This window comes from Microcaecilia unicolor, chromosome 6 (genome assembly GCF_901765095.1).
Source record: "Microcaecilia unicolor chromosome 6, aMicUni1.1, whole genome shotgun sequence".
Lineage (NCBI taxonomy): Eukaryota > Metazoa > Chordata > Amphibia > Gymnophiona > Siphonopidae > Microcaecilia > Microcaecilia unicolor.
In genome coordinates, this window is record NC_044036.1 from 321,569,770 (window position 1) to 321,592,589 (window position 22,820).

Consider the following 22,820-nt stretch of genomic DNA (forward strand, 5'->3'; position numbering starts at 1 on the left):
GGAGGGCGGAGTTGGTGGGCGGCCCAGGTTTTCTGTCTGGGGGAGGGGGCGGGCATGTGGTGGCAGCAGGAATGTGGGGCCACGGTTTCAGCCAAAACTGAGTGGCATATTTTGACCACTGATTCGGTTTCAGACGGAACCAAAACCACTGTTTTTGGTTGGCCTCTAATAGTCTCTAAACACTAGAGGGAATGGATCCCTTGACAAGTGATGCAGTCACTCGCCCAGAAAAACACTTAAATAAATTAGATGGACAAACAATTAGAAAAACTCAAAAATTTACACAGAAGATAGGGACTGGGGCAATCTGTGGCCATGTATGTACAATTTTAGCTTAATTTCCCAGGTCAATTTCTTAGCTACTTTATTTAAAAACCTGCACTTTTCTAGTCTCAGTTCTCCCTCTCCAGCCCAAAACAAAATCACATTCCCCAAGTGATGTGGAAAAAATGGATAATACGGTAGGTTAGCGAACAAAAGATTCTTTTAGACACATCTGGCAATTTAAGGTCAACGAATTCTGACTATTTATGAAGCTGCACAAACAGATAGCAACTAGAGTTTACAAGTTTCTTAAATGTGGCAATTCAACCTCATTGTTGATATTTACATATTAAAGAATAATTAAACTGATCCTTTTCAACACAGCAACTGCAACGCTCTTGACCCAGGCAGCAGTACATCTCAAGTTATTCTAGTTATCAAACTCTCTGGAAAGGCTGGACATTCCACTTAAAATCCCCAAAGTACAGAAGCCCTCAATATCTATGAAGAGGGTAACGAGATGAAGGAGGAACAAATGCAAGCTTCACAAATCCTAGCTAGAGAATTAGTGTATGCATTTAATTAGCATGCTGAAGGGTGACATCCAGGCTATTCAACAGTGGACACGTTTCTAGTTTGCTGTCCTACTTGTACATCAATAGTTTTAGTTATATCTCTTTTGTTGTTCAGTAAGTTTATACTTCTCATTAGGCCTTCAGTATCCTCCTTTATGGAAATAGTAGGGCCTACAGCGACATCCAAAACAACAGTTGAAGCCGGTGTTGTAGACTTTGATCCTGTTTGGCTATGAGAGAGTTCATCCTAGAAAGACATTTAAAATTATAAATTCAGATCTAAAGAAGTGTACAAAGTTACTCATTAAAATAAGATGTTTTTATTATTTTAAAACTCTTATATCTGCTCATCTGACTAGTTGAAACATAGAACTACAATTCTAAAAGTAATCACCGTTAACAGAATTACTTCACCACACTAGATTTAAGATGTCAAAACAGCCACACTGGAAGACTTGCTCAACAAAACAAGTAAAAGGAGATTGCAAATCTTCCCTTAATACTCTTGAGTAATGCATCACACGTGGGACACTACATACTTCTGGGCCAATTTCTTTCAATATCCTAATTTAGATCATCATCAACTGTCTTTGATGCTGAAAAAAGAAGTACTGTGGTGGAACCAGAGGCAATGAAACTAGCACAACCCAAGAAGCATCCCCCAAACAATGACAGATTGGTGAAAAGCAGAAACTGCTCGGAGACTCCATTATCAGAGGCATTAACTTAGGAACACGGTTCAAGGGTTCCAAACTAGTGAAATGCCTTCCAGAATCTTCAGCTACCAGATGCACTGACCAAATATGGAACGTGATCCGAGAAGAGAGCAAGGCTTCAAATACTGATGTTGTAATTCACCTGGGGACAAATGACCTGGCCAATAATAGCAAATTTACAGCATAGAGAGAATTCCAGAAGCTTGGGGACTGAAATCTTTGGTTCGGACTGTGGCTTATTCTGAAGTAATTCCCGCATGGGGGAAGGGAGAGGAAAGACTATGCAAAACAGTGGATTTCAATGTGGATTGAGTCTTGGTGTAAAGAAGAAGGTTTTAGATACATAGGAGCACGGGGTAATATGTGGAAATAACAGGCTCTATTGTAATGATGGGCTACATCTTTCTGTAACTGGAAAAAGGATCCTTGGAGAGAAATTAAGACAGTAGGTTTCTAGACATTTAAAGTGGGGGTGACAAAAGGGAATTCATAAAGTTACCCCCAGAATAAACATAATGGCAGAGGGAAAGGTCATCTAAATATAGAAAACCACCTAAACTCACTATGCAAATGGAAAGCAATGAGCACAAATGCTCGTAGTCTAGGTAAAAAGGTTCAAGACTTGCAAGCCCTGATGTTTGAAGAAAACTTGGATATTGTTGCTATTAAAGAGACGTGGTTTAATGATTCCCTTGAATGGGATATGACTATGCCGGGCTATAATCTTTTTAAGAAGGATAGAGAGGGCCAGAGGAGTGGCACTGTATATGAGAGACAATATCAGAGCGGCTGAAATGCGGCAGACCTGGGGAGAGGGGTTATCTACAGACCACCAGCACAAACAGAGAAGCTACGCAAGGATCTGATAGAAGATATTCAAAAGATTGGTATGAAAGGGGAGGTGCTACTGTTGGGAGATTTCAACTTGTCTCTGACGTGGATTGGAACATCCCATCTGCGAAATCGTAGGGAGATTGTGGATGCCTGTCAAAGTGCCTTGCTCAGACAAATGGTGACGGAACCCATGATGCTGGATCTTGTGCTCACAAATGGAGTAAGTTTCCAACATCTGGGTGGGTGCCCACCTATGTAATAGTGATCATCACACCATATGGTTTGATATAAGGGCAAAGGCAGAGGGTGGACACACAAAACTCAAAGTACTGGATTTCACACGTACTGATTTTGATAAAATGGGGGGATGCCTGAAGAAGGAACTGTTGGAGTGGGAAGGCATAGGAGAAATGGAAAATCTGTGGTCAAAGCTAAAGGCTGCTATAAATAGAGCAACTGATCTTTATGCAAGTAAAAAAAAAAAAGCCAAAAGAAACAGGAAGCCTATATGGTTCTCCAAACAAGTAGCTGACAAAGTAAGAGCAAAACGGGCTTTGTTCAAGAAATACAAAAGAACGCAACGAAAGGATCACGGAAAAGATTATCAGACTAAATTCAAAGAAGAAGAGAGGAATATGGCTAGCGAAAGTGCGAGCGGAAGAAAAAAATGGCTAAATATGTAAAGAGAGGTGACAAGACCTTTTTCAGATATATTGGAGAAAGGAGAAAAGACAGGAATGGAATTGCAAGGCAAAGATAATGAGAATGATTATGTGCAGAGTGAGGAGGATAAAGCGAATGTGCTAAACAATTGCTCTTCAGTATTCACGGAGGAAAATCCTGGAGGACCGCGGTTGGCTGCCGAGGGAATATCTGAGAATGGAGTGTATACTGCACCATTTATGGAAGAAAGAGTTATAAACAGCTGGAGAACTTGAATGTGGACAAAGCTATAGGGCTGGATGGGATACATCCCAGGATACTGAGGGAGCTCAGGGAGGTCCTGGCAGGACTTCTTAAAGATTTAATTAATATATCTTTAGAGACGGGAGATGTTCCGCGAGACTGGAGACGAGCGGATGTGGTCCCTCTTCACAAAAGTGGAGACAGGGAAGAAGTGGAAAACTACAGACCGGTAAGTCTCACGTCGGTGGTAGGAAAAGTAATGGAGTCGCTGCTGAAAGAAAGGATGGTTAACTTTCTAGAAGACAACGGGTTACAGGACCTGAGGCAACATAGCTTTACCAAAGGAAAATCCTGCCAAACGAATCTGATTGACTTCTTTGACTGGGTGACCAAAGAACTGAATGCAGGACTTGCTCTACATGTACTTTGATTTCAGCAAAGTCTTTGATACGGTCCCCCACAGAAGGCTCGTGAAAAAGCTGAAAGGGCTGAACATAGAATCGAAAGTGGTGGATAGGAAACTGGTTGACCGACAGGTGGCAGAGGGTGGTGGTAAATGGAATCTGCTTGGAGGAAAGGAAGGTGAGCAGTGGAGTTCCTCAGGGGTCGGTGCTGGGACCTATTCTGTTTAATATATTTGTAGGAGATATTGCTGAAGAGTTGGAAGAAAAGATTTGCCTTTTTGCGGATGACACGAAGATAGCCAATAGAGTGGATACCCTGGAGGGAGTAGAAATGATGAAAAGGTATCTCCAAAAGTTAGAAGAATAGTCGAGAGTCTGGCAGTTAAAATTTAATGAAAGAAGTGAAGAGTGATGTATTTGGGGTGCAGAAACCCAAAAGAGAGATACCGAATAGGAGGGGAGAGATTAGTAAGCTCGACTCAGGAGAGAGACCTTGGGGTGTTGGTGTCCGAGGATCTGAAGGTGAAGAAACAATGTGACAAGGCAACGGCCGTGGCCAGAAGGATGCTAGGCTGCATAGAGAGGGGTATAACACCAAGCAGAAGAAAGGAGGCGTTGATGCCCCTCTACAAGTCATTGGTGAGGCCCCACTTGGAGTATCGTGTTCAGTTTGGAAGGCCGTATCTTGCTAAAGATGTAAAATGACTGGAAGCGGTGCAAAGAAAAGCTACAAAAATAGTATGGGATTTGCGTTGCAAACCGTAAGAGGAGAGAAATGTCGACCTGAACATGTATACCTTGGAGGAAAGGAGAAACAGAGGTGACACGATACAGACGTTCAAATATTTGAAAGGTATTCATCCACAAACGAACCTTTTCCGGAGACAGGAAGGTGGTAGAACTGGAGGACATGAATTGAGGTTGAAGGGGGGCAGACTCAGGAGTAATGTCAGGAAGTATTTTTTCACAGAAAGGGTGGTAGATACATGGAATGCCCTCCCACGGGAGGTGGTAGAGATGAAAACGGTAATGGAATTCAAATATGTGTGGGATAAACACAAAGGAATCCTGCTTAGAAGGAATGGATCTACAGAATCTTAGCAGAGATTAGGTGGTGATGCCGGTAATTGGAGAGTAAAACCAGTGCTGGGCGGACTTCTATGGTCTGCGCCCTGATCCTAGCTGAATAGATATGGATGGGCTGAAGTGTAAATTTTAAGGGGCTTTGACGTCAGCTTCAAAACTTTTAGTACAGGAACAGTGCTGGGCAGACTTTTATGGTCTGTGTCCTGAGAAAGGCAGGGACAAATCAAACTTGGGTAAACATATAAAGTATCACATACCATATAAAATGAGTTTATCTTGTTGGGCAGACTGGATGGACCGTTCAGGTCTTTATCTGCTGTCATTTACTATGTTACTAAATACATATGTTACTATGTTTGTTCATTATTACTCAGTTTTCATAAGAGACTGACATTAAAACAAAACAAAAAAAAATCTAATTGTTTTCTATGCATTAATATCATTGCAGTTACTAGGGGTACCTGCTTTAGAGACTGTCAAGAAGCTGAAAATAATTCCTGATAACTATAGCACACATGTGCACAAACACACCACAACTCTAAACTAACGTCCTTCAAAAGATGGAATATTTACACAACCACACATTCTCAAAGAGCACCATGCAGGCTACCTCCTGTTTACAAAAGCTAATTTTAAAAACATTGTGGCTTGCTACATATAAGGTCCACAGAAAGAGTCAGACTTGAGTATATGCTCTACTAGTGACCCACAATCCGAAATTTTTGAAAAATGAATTCCAACCACCCCCACTAAGTAAAAAAGAAAACGAATGCAGATATTAGCTCCGACCACACCACACTCAATATTCCTAATACACCTTCTTCATGACCACAGTGTATAGCATGATCAAAGACAAAATTACAAATTTTATCCTTATACCCAATGAGAATAATTTAAAAAAAAAAAAAAAAACCCACAAGATCAATGTTAAAAATAAATAAATAAAAAGTCTCCTAAGCAAGTCACACAAAAATGTGGGAGCTCTGTACTTCTGCAAAGACGCAGTGGCTATACACAAATTAAAAACTGGCATGAAGCATACGTTTTAAAGAGCATGCAATATTATTACGAGGCAGAACGGTGGGTGGAGGAGAGCTGGGAAGGGAATATATTAGATTCCTTCAAACAATGTGAGGCTGGGGCTACAGAGAAGGGCATATATACTCAAACACGAGAGTCTTCAATTTGATCAGTCATGTGCCAGCCCTTTTTTGAAACAGGGATGTGATCCAACCCTATTACCCAATTTCTAGTATACGCCATTCATGACAAATTATTCAAATTATTAATTTCAGGCTGGCTTTAGACAAGGACACAGGGCAGCATCTCATCCCTGCCTCGGGTGACAATCACTGGGAGTGAGGTACAACAAACAAAGAATCCAAAATATTAAAAGCAATCTAGTGGATGTGATGAGGGGGAGAGTACAGCTGCTGGACATGGGTGGGTGGAGAGAGTAGAGTTGCTGGACATGGGTGGATAGAGGGGCGAGTAGAGTTGCTGGACATGGGTGGATAGAGGGGAGAGTAGAGTTGCTGGACATGGGTGGATAGAGGGGAGAGGGTTGCTGGACATGGATGGAGGGGAGAGGAGGGTTGCTGGACATGGGTGGATGGAGGGCAGGGAGAGCAAATTGTTGGACATGGATGGAGGGGAGGTAAGGGAAGACAGGAAGGAGATACACATGGATGAAGGGGAGAAATTCTGGACATGCATGGAGGGGAGGGAAGACAGAGGAAGGAGATGCACATGGATAGAGGGGGAAGGGAGAGAGAAGAAATGCTCGATATGGATGGAGGGAAAGGAAGAGAGAGGAAGGAGATAAGATGAGGGAAAAGGGAGAAAACTTGCACATGGATGGAGAAAATAGGCAGAAGCTGGATCCACTGGACAGTCAAGTCTGCAGAAGACCCAGCTTTTACTTACGGATGTAAGGCAAGAAATGAAGAAGAAAGGAGGAAAGAAAAGAAATAAATGGAAAGGAAGCCCTGGAAACGGAGTTAAGAGGACAGATAGCAGCAGAATCAGGTACTGAGCCAGCATGAACAGAAAAACAAAGTCACCAGACAACAAAGGTAGAAAAAAATCATTTTATTTTCATTATAGTGTTTGGAATATGTCCACTTTGAGAATCAGGTGCTCAACGTTAAAAGTTTATATTTATTTACTTATTTATGGCATTTTGTCCCACATTAAACATGAATTAGATTGGAACCTGGGAGCATTTTTTTTTCTGGAGAGAGTAATGCATTGCTCCCCCCCCCCCCCCCAGGCTCTCTCCCCGGCTATAGCCAGCTCTGCAATTTTTTTTTTTTTTTTTTGGGGGGGGGGGGGCAGAGGTAGATGGGGGGACAGAGGTGGATTGGGGAGAGAGCCTGTTGTTAAACATTTACCAGCACACCACTGACTGAACCGGACAGACTCAGTGTTCAGTGCCGTGGTGGAGCAGGCAGAAGGCTGCAGCACAAATGGTTTCCCTCCGCTGAGTCAGCTCGCGAGTCGCTCCTCCTATGCGTGTGGGCGGCGTGGCCAGCCTAGGTAGTCCCTACCCTATCTCCTAATTTCGTGAACATGAAAGCACGAAAAGCTAAGTGGTTGTAAACCCACTATTTGTTTAGCAATCCCACAAAGATGCATTCCATCTCTTTCAGCTCCTATTTCCTTTGCATCTTGTGCTCCCTCTATCTGCAGTTCTTCAACTTGTTCTTCACCTTTTAAGGCACTGGGCTGAAAAAGGGGGCAGGGTGGGAGAAGAGAGAAAGGAGATGCTAGACGGGGGGGGGGGGGGGGGGGGGGGCACCAGAGACCCTAGGACCGGCCCTGATTCATTGGGAAAATCCTGAAAGGCCAAGTGGATTGCAGCCCTCGTAGACCAAGGTTATACGGTTATACATATTCATTGGAGAAATCCTGAAAATCCAAGTGAGTTGTGGCCCTTGTGGACCAAGGTTATCCATCCCTGGTACAGACAGTGTGGGTTGTTTCAGGAGAATATGACAGTTTCTTTCCTGAAAAATTTCTGTACGTGCACCTTCCAACTCATATGGATACAAAATTATATTGTAAAATTTGAACTGCTCAATATACCAATTACCCTGAATTCCACCTCCTTCTCCACGACCCCCCCCCCCCCCCCCCAACTATAAAACTTATTTTGAATACTGACTTTACAGTTTTACTATTGGAAATTTAAAATCAAGGAAAAAGTGCAAAGCTTGTAACATTAGCTGCATATATAATCTTATCAGATCCTTCCTTATCCTGGGCTGCTCACACCCTTCCTCAACATGCATAAAATTTCATAAAGAGAAAGAATAGTGAATTTCAAAGCAGAAAATGTGAATGCCACACCCACTGGCAGCCACTGAACTTGCAGAATGAACTGAACTCCATGTCATGATCCAGATCATACACTTCTTTCTACACCAACCAAAAGTGTTGCATCCACTGCTGCGAACTACTGATGGCCCCAACCTTGTGTAACTAAAATTAATTCCATGACTTTTGGATCAGGATAGGCCACCTGATTAGAGAAGCACAGGGACGGATTTTATAAGCAGTGTAAATTGCACCCAACCAGCCCTTGCATTGCAGAGGTAATCATGGAAGACAGAACCCACTTGGAGCGTTCCCTATTTTTTTCTGTGGTAGACCTCTCCCAGTTTTGACAGTGTATTCTGAAATAATCGCTTGAGGGTACTTAAACTGACTTTCTCACTGTCTGCTGGCCTTTACCATTTCAGACAGTACCTCACAAACAGTATTAAAGCAGCCAAGAAAACATATGCTGCGTCAGACTATCAAACAAAAAACTTCCTTTTGGTGGGGGGGAGAGGGGGGAGGAACAGTATATTAAAGATGATACAAAAATTCTGATGTCTCATTTAGGGGGGCCAGTTATTAATCTATGGTAAAACACTTTTAACAGGTCTTATTTACAACTTTCTAACAGTAAAAAGCAAAAACAGATGGGTTAAATAGCCAGGTAAAGGGATAAAACAGAATTCTTAGCCACTGATTATAGCTATGGTCTGAAATATGCATGCATATCACACCTGGAAAAGTGCAAATGAACTTGGGTTCTCTGAAAGTACTATGCTTACCTTAAGGCTAGTGTTGGAGCGAGGCTGGCTGAGTTCCTGAAATTTCCAGTGCTCTGATCCAGGTGTGTCTGCTCCTTTTTTCTGGGGGTCAGGCACAAGCAATGCATCTCCTGTATTTAACGGGAAGATCCCCAAGGAAACAGGACGATCTTTTCTATTTCATAAATCAAAAGGAGAATAGGTTATTTTAGATATAAAACTGATGGAGATTTATTCAGATTGCTTCTCCTGCTCATGCTCTGGATTTTCATTAGACCAAGTAATGATAAAACTGATGCATACCAGCTGGAAGGCCCTGTGTTATTCTAAGCCCTCGGTACCCTAGTCTGCACTGCTTGCTATACTGGTGTCTTTTCCCAACTCTTCCAGCAACCCTCTTAGTTGTTAGCTAGTCTTGCTCTCTCGCTCTCAGGGAAGAACTGCATTTATGATGAAACAGACAGCTCTTTAATCTAGCAAGTCTTGTTCCATTAGTGACTCAAGAGTAAACAGATCTTCTGCACGATTTTTGTAAGACGCTTTCATGCATTTCTATATTGTAATCATGACACCATCAATCATGTGAACTCGAATGGAAGTTTATACCAGGAAAAATGTCTAACATGCCCCATCTGGCATCAATGCCAATGATATAGTAAAAAGGGAAGAGCCCCCAAGTGTGCTATCACAAACACAAAAGACAGTATTCATTTTTGCACTACATGTGAAAAGAAAAAAGGGACACATTGAGCAAATCACCATCCCTACATTTTAATCAGGTCCCAAAGTCCAAATTAACAGTTTTATAAGCATATTTTACAAATAATAAATTGATGCATTGGAGAAATCTGATCTTATTCTGGCTCCTAAATCCCGCAACTACCTTGAACAGGTTCAATGCGGGTAACAACCAAAAGAAACTTCGGCAATACCAAGGAAATACATACAATCAAATATTTAAAACAAAAAATATTTCAAACATCGCTGAGGCACCATAAATACTATCTAACATCCAATAAAAGTTTTCTAAATAAAAAGGTTTTTAAGACCCTCCTAAACAATCCATAGTCCTGTATCCTCTTTATTTCAAAAGGAAGTGAATTCCACTTTACTACTGCTCGATATATAAAACAAAAAACAAAAAGGGCCCCTTATTCTTAACCCTAAGAGGTGATGGAAAATTTAATAACATCTTGACGTAATCCAAATCTCACACCCCTGAAAATAACTGAATAAAGGAAACCATATAGAGAGGGGCCTGACCATATAAAATTCTGGATAGGCCACTGCTGGAAGCAGGATACTAGGCTAAATGGACCATTGGTCTGATCCAATATGGTTATTCTTATGTTTTAAGAACACCCTCCCCCCCCCCCCCCCCCCCCCCCCCCCAAATGAACATCTATATGGGTCTCATTCAACAAGTTCACAGAAAAGGCTCTTGAAAAAATCCAGAAAAGGTCTACAAACTGATGATCTGCCTTCTTGACCCCTGCCCAGTAAAGATAGCACAGCTAGCAAGCAAGCATAGGCCTCATTGAAGGGACCACTAAAATTGTTAACTCTTCTCTTGTGCAAGGGCAGCTGCTAACACTAAAAAGGGCTGTGGCGCCCCCTACTGAAAAGAGATCTCTTGACCAGGGCAAGCTCAAAAACTACGGACACTGAGTCTCCAACATCCTTTTCCTGGCAAAACTTATAGAAGAGTCGGCATTCAACTCAACGACTAGCTAAATGAATAAGAACATAAGTATTGCCACACTTGGACAGACCAACGGTCCATCAAGCCCAGCATCCTGTTTCCAACAGTAGCCAATCCACAAATATCCTCAGTTTTGTTTTCCATTCCTTTCCTAATAATACCTAACAATCTATTTGCTTTCTTAGCCACAGCAGCACACTCCAGAGGATTTCAACGTATCAATGATGCCACCGATATCCCTTTCTTGGACATTGACTCCTAACCCTGCATTACGTAGGTACAGTGGGGGAAATAAGTATTTGATCCCTTGCTGATTTTGTAAGTGTGCCCACTGACAAAGACATGAGCAGCCCATAATTGAAGGGTAGGTTATTGGTAACAGTGAGAGATAGCACATCACAAATTAAATCCGGAAAATCACATTGTGGAAAGTATATGAATTTATTTGCATTCTGCAGAGGGAAATAAGTATTTGATCCCCCACCAACCAGTAAGAGATCTGGCCCCTACAGACCAGGTAGATGCTCCAAATCAACTCGTTACCTGCATGACAGACAGCTGTCGGCAATGGTCACCTGTATGAAAGACACCTGTCCACAGACTCAGTGAATCAGTCAGACTCTAACCTCTACAAAATGGCCAAGAGCAAGGAGCTGTCTAAGGATGTCAGGGACAAGATCATACACCTGCACAAGGCTGGAATGGGCTACAAAACCATCAGTAAGACGCTGGGCGAGAAGGAGACAACTGTTGGTGCCATAGTAAGAAAATGGAAGAAGTACAAAATGACTGTCAATCGACAAAGATCTGGGGCTCCACGCAAAATCTCACCTCGTGGGGTATCCTTGATCATGAGGAAGGTTAGAAATCAGCCTACAACTACAAGGGGGGAACTTGTCAATGATCTCAAGGCAGCTGGGACCACTGTCACCACGAAAACCATTGGTAACACATTACGACATAACGGATTGCAATCCTGCAGTGCCCGCAAGGTCCCCCTGCTCCGGAAGGCACATGTGACGGCCCGTCTGAAGTTTGCCAGTGAACACCTGGATGATGCCGAGAGTGATTGGGAGAAGGTGCTGTGGTCAGATGAGACAAAAATTGAGCTCTTTGGCATGAACTCAACTCGCCGTGTTTGGAGGAAGAGAAATGCTGCCTATGACCCAAAGAACACCGTCCCCACTGTCAAGCATGGAGGTGGAAATGTTATGTTTTGGGGGTGTTTCTCTGCTAAGGGCACAGGACTACTTCACCGCATCAATGGGAGAATGGATGGGGCCATGTACCGTACAATTCTGAGTGACAACCTCCTTCCCTCCGCCAGGGCCTTAAAAATGGGTCGTGGCTGGGTCTTCCAGCACGACAATGACCCAAAACATACAGCCAAGGCAACAAAGGAGTGGCTCAGGAAGAAGCACATTAGGGTCATGGAGTGGCCTAGCCAGTCACCAGACCTTAATCCCATTGAAAACTTATGGAGGGAGCTGAAGCTGCGAGTTGCCAAGCGACAGCCCAGAACTCTTAATGATTTAGAGATGATCTGCAAAGAGGAGTGGACCAAAATTCCTCCTGACATGTGTGCAAACCTCATCATCAACTACAGAAGACGTCTGACCGCTGTGCTTGCCAACAAGGGTTTTGCCACCAAGTATTAGGTCTTGTTTGCCAGAGGGATTAAATACTTATTTCCCTCTGCAGAATGCAAATAAATTCATATACTTTCCACAATGTGATTTTCCAGATTTAATTTGTGATGTGCTATCTCTCACTGTTACCAATAACCTACCCTTCAATTATGGGCTGCTCATGTCTTTGTCAGTGGGCACACTTACAAAATCAGCAAGGGATCAAATACTTATTTCCCCCACTGTATAGTTCGATTTCCTCTTTCCCACATGCATCACTTTGCACTTGCTCACATTAAACGTCATCTGCCATTTAAATGCCCAATCTCCCAGTCTCGTAAGGTCCTCTTGTAATTTTTCACAATCCTCCCATGATTTAACAACTTTGAATAACTTTGTGTCGATAGCAAATTTAATTACTTCACTAGTTAATACCATCTCTAGATCATTTATAAATACATTAAAAAGCAGCGGTCCCAGCACAGACCCCTGAGGAACCCCACTATCTACTCTTCTCTATTAAGAATACTGACCATTTAACCCTACTCTCCATTTTCTATCCTTTAACCAGTTTCTATCCCATGACTCTCCAATTTCTTCTGGAGTCTTCATGAGGTACTTTGTCAAACACCTTTTGAAAATCCAGATACACAATATCAATCGGCTCGCCTTTATCCACGTTTGTTCACCCCTTCAAAGAAATGTAATAGATTGGTGAGACAAGATTTCCCTTCACTAAATCCATGTTGGCTTTGTCTCATTAATCCATGCTTTTGAACATGCTCTGTAATTTTGCCATTTATAATAGTCTCTACCATTTTGCCCGGCATCAACGTCAGGCTCACCGGTCTATAATTTCCCAGATCCCCTCTGGAACCTTTTTAAAATATCAGAATTACACGGGCTACCCTCCAATCTTCCAGTACCATGCTCGATTTTGGCTAGACCAATGTCAGTCTGGCTTCAGACCTGGATACATAACAGAGATTTCTCAGAAGCCTTTGATACCGTGAATCACATTATCATGCTGGTCTTACATTTCTTTCCATTAGTCTTTCCCACTATTCCAGAACCTGTGGGATAGTTGGATTCATGGAGACAGAGAACTGAAAACTGATCTAAGACATATCTCTTGGCACTCTGTCCAGCTCCTCAGTATTTACGTAAACAAGCAGTAATGACAAACTCAGAACAAACACGACCACCTTAAACAACTTGCAACACTAACCAGACAAGCAAACATATGTCGACCTCTCTCATTTCTGGACAAATTGTAGAGAACAAGTCATATGCAGGAAGAACCACGCAAGGTGACAGTCTATCTGACCTATTACTTTGCACCAACTAAACATCTCAGAAACCTTAGGCGAGCATCTGAAATAGTGGGAAGGATAAATGGAAAGAAAATCAAGACCTAATTTCTCCTTACATTACATAGCTTCCTACTATTACAGAACCTGTGGGATGTTCAAAAGCAATCTCTAGAGTAGGCAGAATCCTGGCACTGCCACCCTGAGGGCCGAAGCCTCAAAACTGGCTTCCAAACACATTTCAACATACACCCTATATGCAGCATTGACCACACCACCACTTTCTGAGAGTGGAGTAGCAACCTAGTGGTTAGTGGAGCAGACTTTGATCCTAGGGAACTGAGTTCGATTCCCACTGCAGATCCTTGTAACTCTGGGGCAAGTCACTTAACCCTCAGTTGCCCCAGGTACAAAATAAGTACCTGTATATAGTATGTAAACCACTTTGATTGTAACCACAGAAAGGCGGTATATCAAGTCCCATTCCCTTATCTTCCAAATATCCGGAGAAAGTAAGGTAGTTTCTGCTCAAGATGAGCCCAAAAGGACTGAGGAGCCTGCTTCCCCACAAGCAAATAAGCTGCTGCGATAATCAGCCATCTAGCAATTGTGGACTTGAAAGCCATGAAGCCAAGCCACTGTTTATCAAAAAGCACAAACAGTCTCTCCAATTTGTGAAACTCATTTGTGACTTCCATATAACTGAAGACTCTATGCACATCAAGAAGCTTCAAGGAAGAATATGAGCCTCTTTTCCTCCTCTGCAAAAGGACAGAAGATACACAGATTGAAATTAGATGCTGATACCACTTTCAGAAGAAAGGAAGGAATTGTGCACAGGGAGTCCCCTGCCTCCGAAAAGTGGAGAAAGGGATCTAGACAAGAGAGCACCTGAAGCTCTGAAACCCTATGTGCCAACGCAATGGCCACTAATAATGCTGTCTTTAGTGTATGATCTTTTGAGGTGGCCATCCAGAGAGGCTCAAAAGTAAGCTTCTGTAGAGACTGAGGGACTAAATTAAGGGTAATCGATTTGCAAACTCCAAGATGGACACCAAACAAAGCAGATACGTATGTAGAAAACAATATTTAATTGATATGGATCAATAAAAAATTAACAAGCCTGACACAGGCTGTGTTTCGCCCCACTGGGCTGCATCAGGGGCTACAAAACAATCATATAACAATTAGAACAAATATAAAAGCAAGTAAACATAAAAATAAATATAAAATAATAATTACATTTCACTACCATAATCTCATACTCGCCTGATAGTAATAGAACACCATGGTGATACAATTAGATAAAAAAATAAATAAATTAATTGAAATATCAAAATGATATTGCATACAATTGTTCAAATTGAATAAAAAATATGAATAAAAATAATATAATGTAAATCACTAACATTCATAGACAAATATATATATATGTGTGTGTATGTATCCTGTTAGACATCAAATAAAACACATATGTTAATAGTCAAAAACTTCATAATATATTTAATATATAAATAAATTAATTAAATAAATTGAATTAAAAAGCCAATGAAATATATGCTGCGTATATCTTTAAAGTAAATTTGACACATACCTAATCGATATCTATAAAATCATATAGTCTCCACTTGAGTATCTAGAGAATATTCAATATTTATTCATTTATTCATATTTTTTATTCAATTTGTACAAGTTCTATACAATATCATTTTGATATTTCAATTAATTCATTTATTTTTTTATCTAATTGTATCACCATGGTGTTCTATTACTATCAGCCGAGTATGAGATTACGGCCTGTGTCGGGCTTGTTAATTTTTTATTGATCCATATCAATTAAATATTGTTTTCCACATACGTATCTGCTTCGTTTGGTGTCCATGCTTCAGTAGGCCATGTACGGAAGATGAAGAGGACCCCCATCCAGCAGTTCAATCAAGTCTGTTTAACACAGCCTATGCAGTCAATTTGGGGCTACAAGAGTTACTCAGCCCTGGTGCAATGCAATTCTTTTCAACATGAGGCCTATCATGGGCTGAGGAGAAAAGACATACAGTAGATGTGTCTCTGGCCAGGGCTGCAGTAGGGCATCCCCATCAAACATGGTTCTTTCCAACAGCTAAAGAACTTGGGCACGTTGGCATTCCTTTTCGTCGCCATCAAGTCCAAAAGCGGAGACCTGCATCAGTCCACTATTAGTTGAAAAACCCTGGATGGATAATTCCCATTCTCCCAGGTCCAAGGAGTGCCTGCTGAGAAAGTCCATCTCCACATTCTAGGACCCAGTGATGTGAGCAGCTGACAAGGAAAAAAAACTCTTGAGGGAGGACACCTCCACCGCCACTGGATGGCTGCTGGTCCCACCTAGCTTCTTGATATAAGCCACCAACATTGTATTGTCGGAGAAAACTCAGACCACAGCTCCTGCCAGAAAGGAAGCTAAGTTGTGAAAGACATTCCACACTGCCCTGAGCTCCAAGTGATTTATCGATCACTGAGACTCGAACATCTGGATGCACTGGGAATGGCAAGAACCTCTAAAACACACTCATGATCGATGAAGATGAACTGATGTTGAAGGAGAAGGCTCCTCAATGGAAAGCACCGCCAATACCTCAGAAATAAAAGTACCAAGCTTCTCTTTATGAAACAACCTTTGTACTTCCTCTTCAGGAGGAAGCTCTCCCTCCTCCAACGGCTTCTTCTGAAATTGCTCCTCCTTCCTTTGGACTTACCACTGCCAGCTGCTCCCCCCAAGCTCCTAGTCTACACAAGTCTTACCCCAGATGAGAAAAGATCAAGACTAATACTCTGTCTCATGCTCTCCAGTAAACCTCTTTCCCGCTCTCATTTTTTTTTCAAAGGTAGTTGTGCTGGAAAAGGAGAGCTGCACAGGAAACGGGGGAAAGGTGAAGAGATGAAGAAGTAAATTTGTGGGGCACCAGAGACAGGGACCTGAAGCCCATGACTGCAGACTCGAGCCACCCGCAAAGCTTAACTAGGGAGCAGTTGACCAACTGGACCAGGACCAAAGCACTCAAAACTAGAGACTGAAAAGTGTACCCATCAACCTGCTGGAAACAGAAAATCTGGGTTGGATGCCAAGAGATATGTCTCAGCTCAGTTTTCAGTTCTCTATTGCCACCTGCTGCTTGATGGACACAACTATCCCACAGGTTCTGGAATAGTAGGAAGCTACATAATGGAAAACACTGTTGCCACTTACAGACCCTCAGAATCCACAGCTGTAGCTTGTTAGCTATACATTACACTCCACTACTGATTCATTATTATAAACTCTGCACAGCAGCTCACTTAACTTAAGCAGCTTATAAAAAATAATCAGGGCTAACCTGCACTCCAGATACTATTTTTTAACAATGTTTAGTGACTGAAAAACAAATCATACTTTCTGAAATACTCATTAAAAACAAACCATCCAATAATCAGGGCTAACCTCCACTCCAGGCACACTCTATACATTTGACAATGTTTAATGACAAAAAAAAAATAAATCATACTTTCTGAAATGAAATGCTCATTAAAAAAAAAAAAAAAAAACATCCAATTTTAGCCAATCTGTGTGCTGAATTATGTTTGCTTTTAATTAAAAAAAAAATCTATTACGGCTACATGCAAGTACACCATGCGGTGCAAAACTTAAGGGAGAAAAGCAGAGCAGACTGACGACACACCATGCCATTGTACAGAGGAGAGACAGGAAACAACCAAGAACAATAGTGAGCAGGCCTAGAGCATCTGAATTCTAATGTAGCTAATTTTGGGTTTGGAAAGGACAGAAATTTAAACTCCAAATCAAAAACCATACATAGGGGATTTTTCCTTCTTCAGACAAAAGACAATTCAGGAGGTTTTTTTTTTTTCTCCTAAAGATGAAATACATCCCTTCCCCCATTAATAAAGGTAGAGGGTAGAGTTAAAGGAAGCAACATCTATCTGACTCAAAATTTGATCTTTTCTACACACAATGGATGCTTATTCACAATAGGCGTCACCTCTGAGAGTATCTTACAATGTTTGACTGAAGTTAAAATGATTTAAATCAATTAAGTCCATGCAAAAAAAAAATGTTTAAATCTGGGACAAGAGGTAGTAAACATAAAATTTGAAAAAGAAAAAGTGAGATGGCAGGTCTGGACTCATACATTAATAAATAAAAGCTGACTATACAAGCAACGTTTGAAAAATAAAAATATTAAAAATCATCAGGTTCGGTGGTTAGTGACTCAAGACAAGCATAGAACACTTTGCTATAACTGTTGAATTTTTACATCCCAGAATTTATATATTAAAAGTTTTGTGGGGTACCTTACTGAAAAGCAAGCCAGGTAACCTTAACCACAATCCTAACAAAATACAAGCAACCAAGCCTCTCTTGTTAGAACAGTGTTTAAAAAATGTATAAAGATATATACAAATAGAATTAGTGCAAATTTCTCTTTGTATGCATGAAGCTATTGATGCCACAATTTAATTCAGAAATTTAAATTCAAACACTGTTGAGGATTTTGGTTAGTATAAGCTAAGACAAGGAAATGCAATGAGTAAAGGCCGAATGGACCAGAATACCTGAGAATCCTTGGTATGTTCTGTGTCAGAGCTGGCAAGCCCGTAGAAATAGAAAAGTGCACAAACAGAAGAACAGAAAGCGACACCAAGATAGCTGAATTAATGACCACCGCCCCGCCAACAAAGCCAAAAACAAACAGCAGCATGCATCCAGGACTCATGGCGCTGCGCTGGCATGGTGAAATGTGGGGACCAAGACGGCTACACACTGGATGAGGGCTATCTTTGTATTGTGAGTCTGTCATTCAGCTAGGACCACAAAAAAACAATGCCATTAGCCGTTCTCCACCCTCTCCTGCAGCAGCTCTGAAAGGAATGACATCATCACTCACTCCTGCTCTCTAACATTATGGCTGGCTTTCTCTCTCAAACAAGCCTCTATCAATGCAGCAACTCCTGCACATTCATTAACTGTTTAGTTTCCTCACCCAGTCCTATTTGGCTTATTAGCAGAGGGCCTGGAGCCTCCACTGTGGAATTTATACAAAGCAGCCAGATCGGGTAACAGCATTTAGCAGCACTTAAACCACACAGTCATAAAGGAAGACTTTATATGGAGTAGTGATTACAAAAACAGGTTTCTAATATATTTCTAGCTATATGAAGGAGGACAAAATTAAATACTGCTCTAGTCCTATAGTCCTCATTGAAAAAGAAACAAAAACAAATCACAAAGGTGATCTGCAAAGAAAAATCCAATGCATGAAAAGCAAAGAAATATTAAACACTAACGTAGAAATAAAAGCCACTTATCACTATTTTGTCAGTTTGTATTTACCATACTTCAACCATACAGCAGACTTCCCAAAAGCCAAGTTGCAGTCCTATTCACACAAATTGACATACATTTTTTTTTTAATATTCTTGTCCCAGAGCATAACACAAAGCTTACCTAATTCTACTCTGTGTAGTAGATTCTAGCTGATCTCCCCCTATCAGCTGTTGAAGTTTGGTTCGTTCCAAGTGTTCCATGTAATTATGAATCATCTGTTCAAAAAATAAAATACATAGAGCTACTGCAGCAGTACATTTTTCCTTAGAAACTAAATCATGGGCTAAATTTATTACTTGTGTTAAATTGCAATTATCTGTAATGCATTAATAAATATTATGAGTAAATAAGCCCCAATGACAATAAATGAGGCTGGCTTTAAATAAGGCATGTGAGTGGAATAACGCATATTAGTACATCTAGCCCTACGTTAGCTAACAATAATGCTATAGTTCTCGCTCCAACAAGACAAAATTTTATATGGCCTTGTGTTCTACAACACTCAGAGCTCTACACACAGAGCAGTATAACATGGAAGAAATGAAATGAGGCGCAAATCATTTAGAAGTTTCAAGAAAAAAAATGTAAACACGTATAAAAGATAGTTAAATTCAGTTCAATTCTCCTTGTATGCCAACATCTTGCAGATTTACTGCAGCAAATTACTCAGACTACGGGAAAAAATATCAGTTTCTAAATTTCTAGCCCATTGGTCCTGTGCCCATGGCTGACACAGAGCTGCAAATTAGATTTTATTTACTAGAAAAGCTTGAATCAATTAATATGAACAGTTCCCAAAGCTTATAACAGACATAGTAACATACATAGTAACATAGTAGATGACGGCAGAAAAAGACCTGCATGGTCCATCCAGTCTGCCCAACAAGATAAAATCATATGTGCTACTTTTTGTGTATACCTTACCTTGATTTGTACCTGTCCTTTTCAGGGCACAGACCGTGTAAGTCTGCCCAGCATTATCCCCGCCACCCAGCCACCAGCCCCGCTTCCCACCACCGGTTCTGGCACAGACCATATAAGTCTGCCCAGCACTATCCCCGCCTCCCACCACTGGCTCTGGCACAGACCATATAAGTCTGCCCAGCACTATCCCCGCCTCCCGCCACCGGCTCTGCCACCCAATCTCGGCTAAGCTCCTTAGGATCCATTCCTTCTGAACAGGATTCCTTTATGTTTATCCTACGCGTGCTTGAATTCTTTTACCGTTTTCATTTCCACCACCTCCCGCGGGAGGGCATTCCAAGCATCCACCACTCTCTCCGTGAAAAAATACTTCCTGACATTTTAACTTGATTTAAAGGCCCATTTTACTTAACCCAACAAAAAATTTTTTTTTTAAGTTTGTTTTTATCTACATACATGAAAACTTCAAAAGCCCGATTTTGAATAAATAGAGCCTTACAATGCTCATTTCCTTTGTAGAATTACAAAAGTCTCCTGCCCTTCTAAGCCTTAAAAATACATAATCAGACAAGTTCCACACATCTAGGACAACAACATAACAAAACTAACATAACAATGCTAATGGGGGTAGCAGGTATCCTGGGCAGTCAACTCCAGAAGAAATACTGCTATTTCAAAAACCTTTAAAAATTTGTTTAAGGAACACTCATTTACAACACTGTAATAAACGCAGGTTGCTATAGAGACTGCTGCTCCTCTGTGCTACCCAGACAGCTTCTAGTCTAGTCCATTATTGCTCACTTGTGTCGCTCTTATTCTCAAAGAAATCTGCTTTTAAGAATGTTTTAATCCAAAGAAGCATTAGGGAGAAGTCGTCACTGCTGCATAACAGTACCATGTACTTAAGCAAGCAGGGTCCAACTGTGAACTCTTCCTAGCCTGCAAGACATCCATGGTTCTATCATGAGCACTGTTAGTGACTGGCACCAAATTAAAAAGACTTACACCAGAAAAACAGATGAAATACGGCAAATATTTACAGGAGAGGCATGATAAATAAGAAGCCATAAAAACAGATTGCACACAGTCAAGATAATGATGACAAAGAACAAATGGCTTGACCAGTTTGCCCCAGTTGAGATTAAATATATCCACACAAAGTGGACCAATCAATTCAAGTGCAACCCAATATCAAGTTCCCCCTCCCCTATGTCCTACCTCAACCTATATTTATTCCAAGCATGTTCGAAATCTTACTTATGGAATATCCTTTAAGAAGTTCAGTGCAATCAAACAGCTGCTCTGCTTTGGACTGAGCTGCTCTCTGAGCAGGTTACCCCAGGGTTTCATTACTATCTTTCTGCTAAGGCTCCTCTGCATTTAGGCCACTCTTCTCTGAATTCTGTTACTGGTTTAGGATGTAATTATCAAAATGGGTTATGATTAAGACATGCTATTTAGCTGTTAACCCCAGGAATTAGTAACTAGATTTCATTGCATAAAATGGGACCTGTGGTTAAAAAAAAAAATTAGCTTTAACTTTTGTTATTATGCAGTACAAAATCAGATACACATATCCCATACATTGATAACTATTGGCCTGAGCCTTAGAACTGAAAATGGTTAACTGATCTTGTGTACAAGGTTGCTTGCCTGTTGTGCCCTATCTGGCAGTCAAGCATAATCTTCAAATTCGGATTGGAAAAAGGTATTATAGTAACATGGTAGATGACGGCAGAAAAAGACCTGCACGGTCCATCCAGTCTGCCCAACAAGACAAACATATGTGTAAACCTTACCTTGATTTGTACCTGCCTTATTTAGGGCACAGACCGTACAAGTCTGCGCAGCAGTCCTTCCCGCCTCCCAACCACCAGTCCCGCCTCCCATCACCAGCTCTGGCATAGACCGTATAAGTCTGCCCGCCACTATCCTCGCCTCCCAACCACCAACCCCTCTTCCCCTCACCTGCTCCGCCACCCAATTTCGGCTAAGCTTCTGAGGATCCATTCCTTCTGCACAGGATTCCTTTATGCATATCCCACGCATGTTTGAATTCCGTTACCGTTTTCATCTCCACCACCATTCCAAGCATCCACCACCCTCTCCGTGAAAAAATACTTCCTGACATCTTTCCTGAGGCTGCCCCCCTTCAACCTCATTTCATGTCCTCTCGTTCTACCACCTTCCCATCTCCGGAAAAGATTTGTTTGCGGATTAATACCTTTCAAATATTTGAACATCTGTATCATATCACCCGTTCCTCCTTTCCTCCAGGGTACACATGTTCAGGTCAGCAAGTCTCTCCTCATACGTCTTGGAACGCAAATCCCGTACCATTCTCGTAGCTTTTCTTTGCACCGCTTCCATTTTTTTAACATCCTTTGCAAGGTACGGCCTCCAAAACTGAACACAATACTCCAGGTGGGGCCTCACCAACGACTTATACAGGGGCATCAACACTTCCTTTCTTCTGCTGATCACACCTCTCTCTATACAGCCTAGCAACCTTCTCGCTACAGCCACCACCTTGTCACACTGTTTCGTCGCCTTCAGATCCTCGGATACTATCACACCAAGATCCCTCTCCCCCTCAGTACCTATCAGACTCTCACCGCCTAACACATAAGTCTCTCTTGGGTTTCTACTCCCTAAGTGCATCACTTTGCATTTCTTCGCATTGAATTTTAATTGCCAAACCTTAGACCATTCTTCTAGCTTCCTCAGATCCTTTTTCATGCTTTCCACTCCCTCCCGGGTGTCCACTCTGTTGCAAATCTTAGTATCATCCGCAAATAGGCAAACTTTACCTTCTAACCCCCTAAGCCAATGTCACTTACAAATATATTGAACAGAATCGGTCCCAGCACCGATCCCTGAGGCACTCCACTACTCACCTTTCCCTCCTCCGAGCGAACTCCATTTACCACCACCCTCTGTCGTCTGTCCGTCAACCAGTTCCTAATCCAGTTCACCACTTTGGGACCTATCTTCAGCCCATCGAGTTTATTTAAGAGCGTCCTGTGG

At 41.6% G+C, this 22,820-nt stretch overlaps 1 protein-coding gene across 1 annotated transcript in view; it reads right to left on the reverse strand.

The window, feature by feature from the left end:
- Positions 1-22,820, reverse strand: part of SPAG9 (sperm associated antigen 9) — a 228,701-nt gene that overhangs the window by 109,634 nt on the left and 96,247 nt on the right. The window contains 3 exon segments of the mRNA XM_030208362.1: positions 966-1,086; positions 8,889-9,042; positions 18,990-19,084. Coding sequence (XP_030064222.1) covers positions 966-1,086; positions 8,889-9,042; positions 18,990-19,084 — 370 coding nt within the window.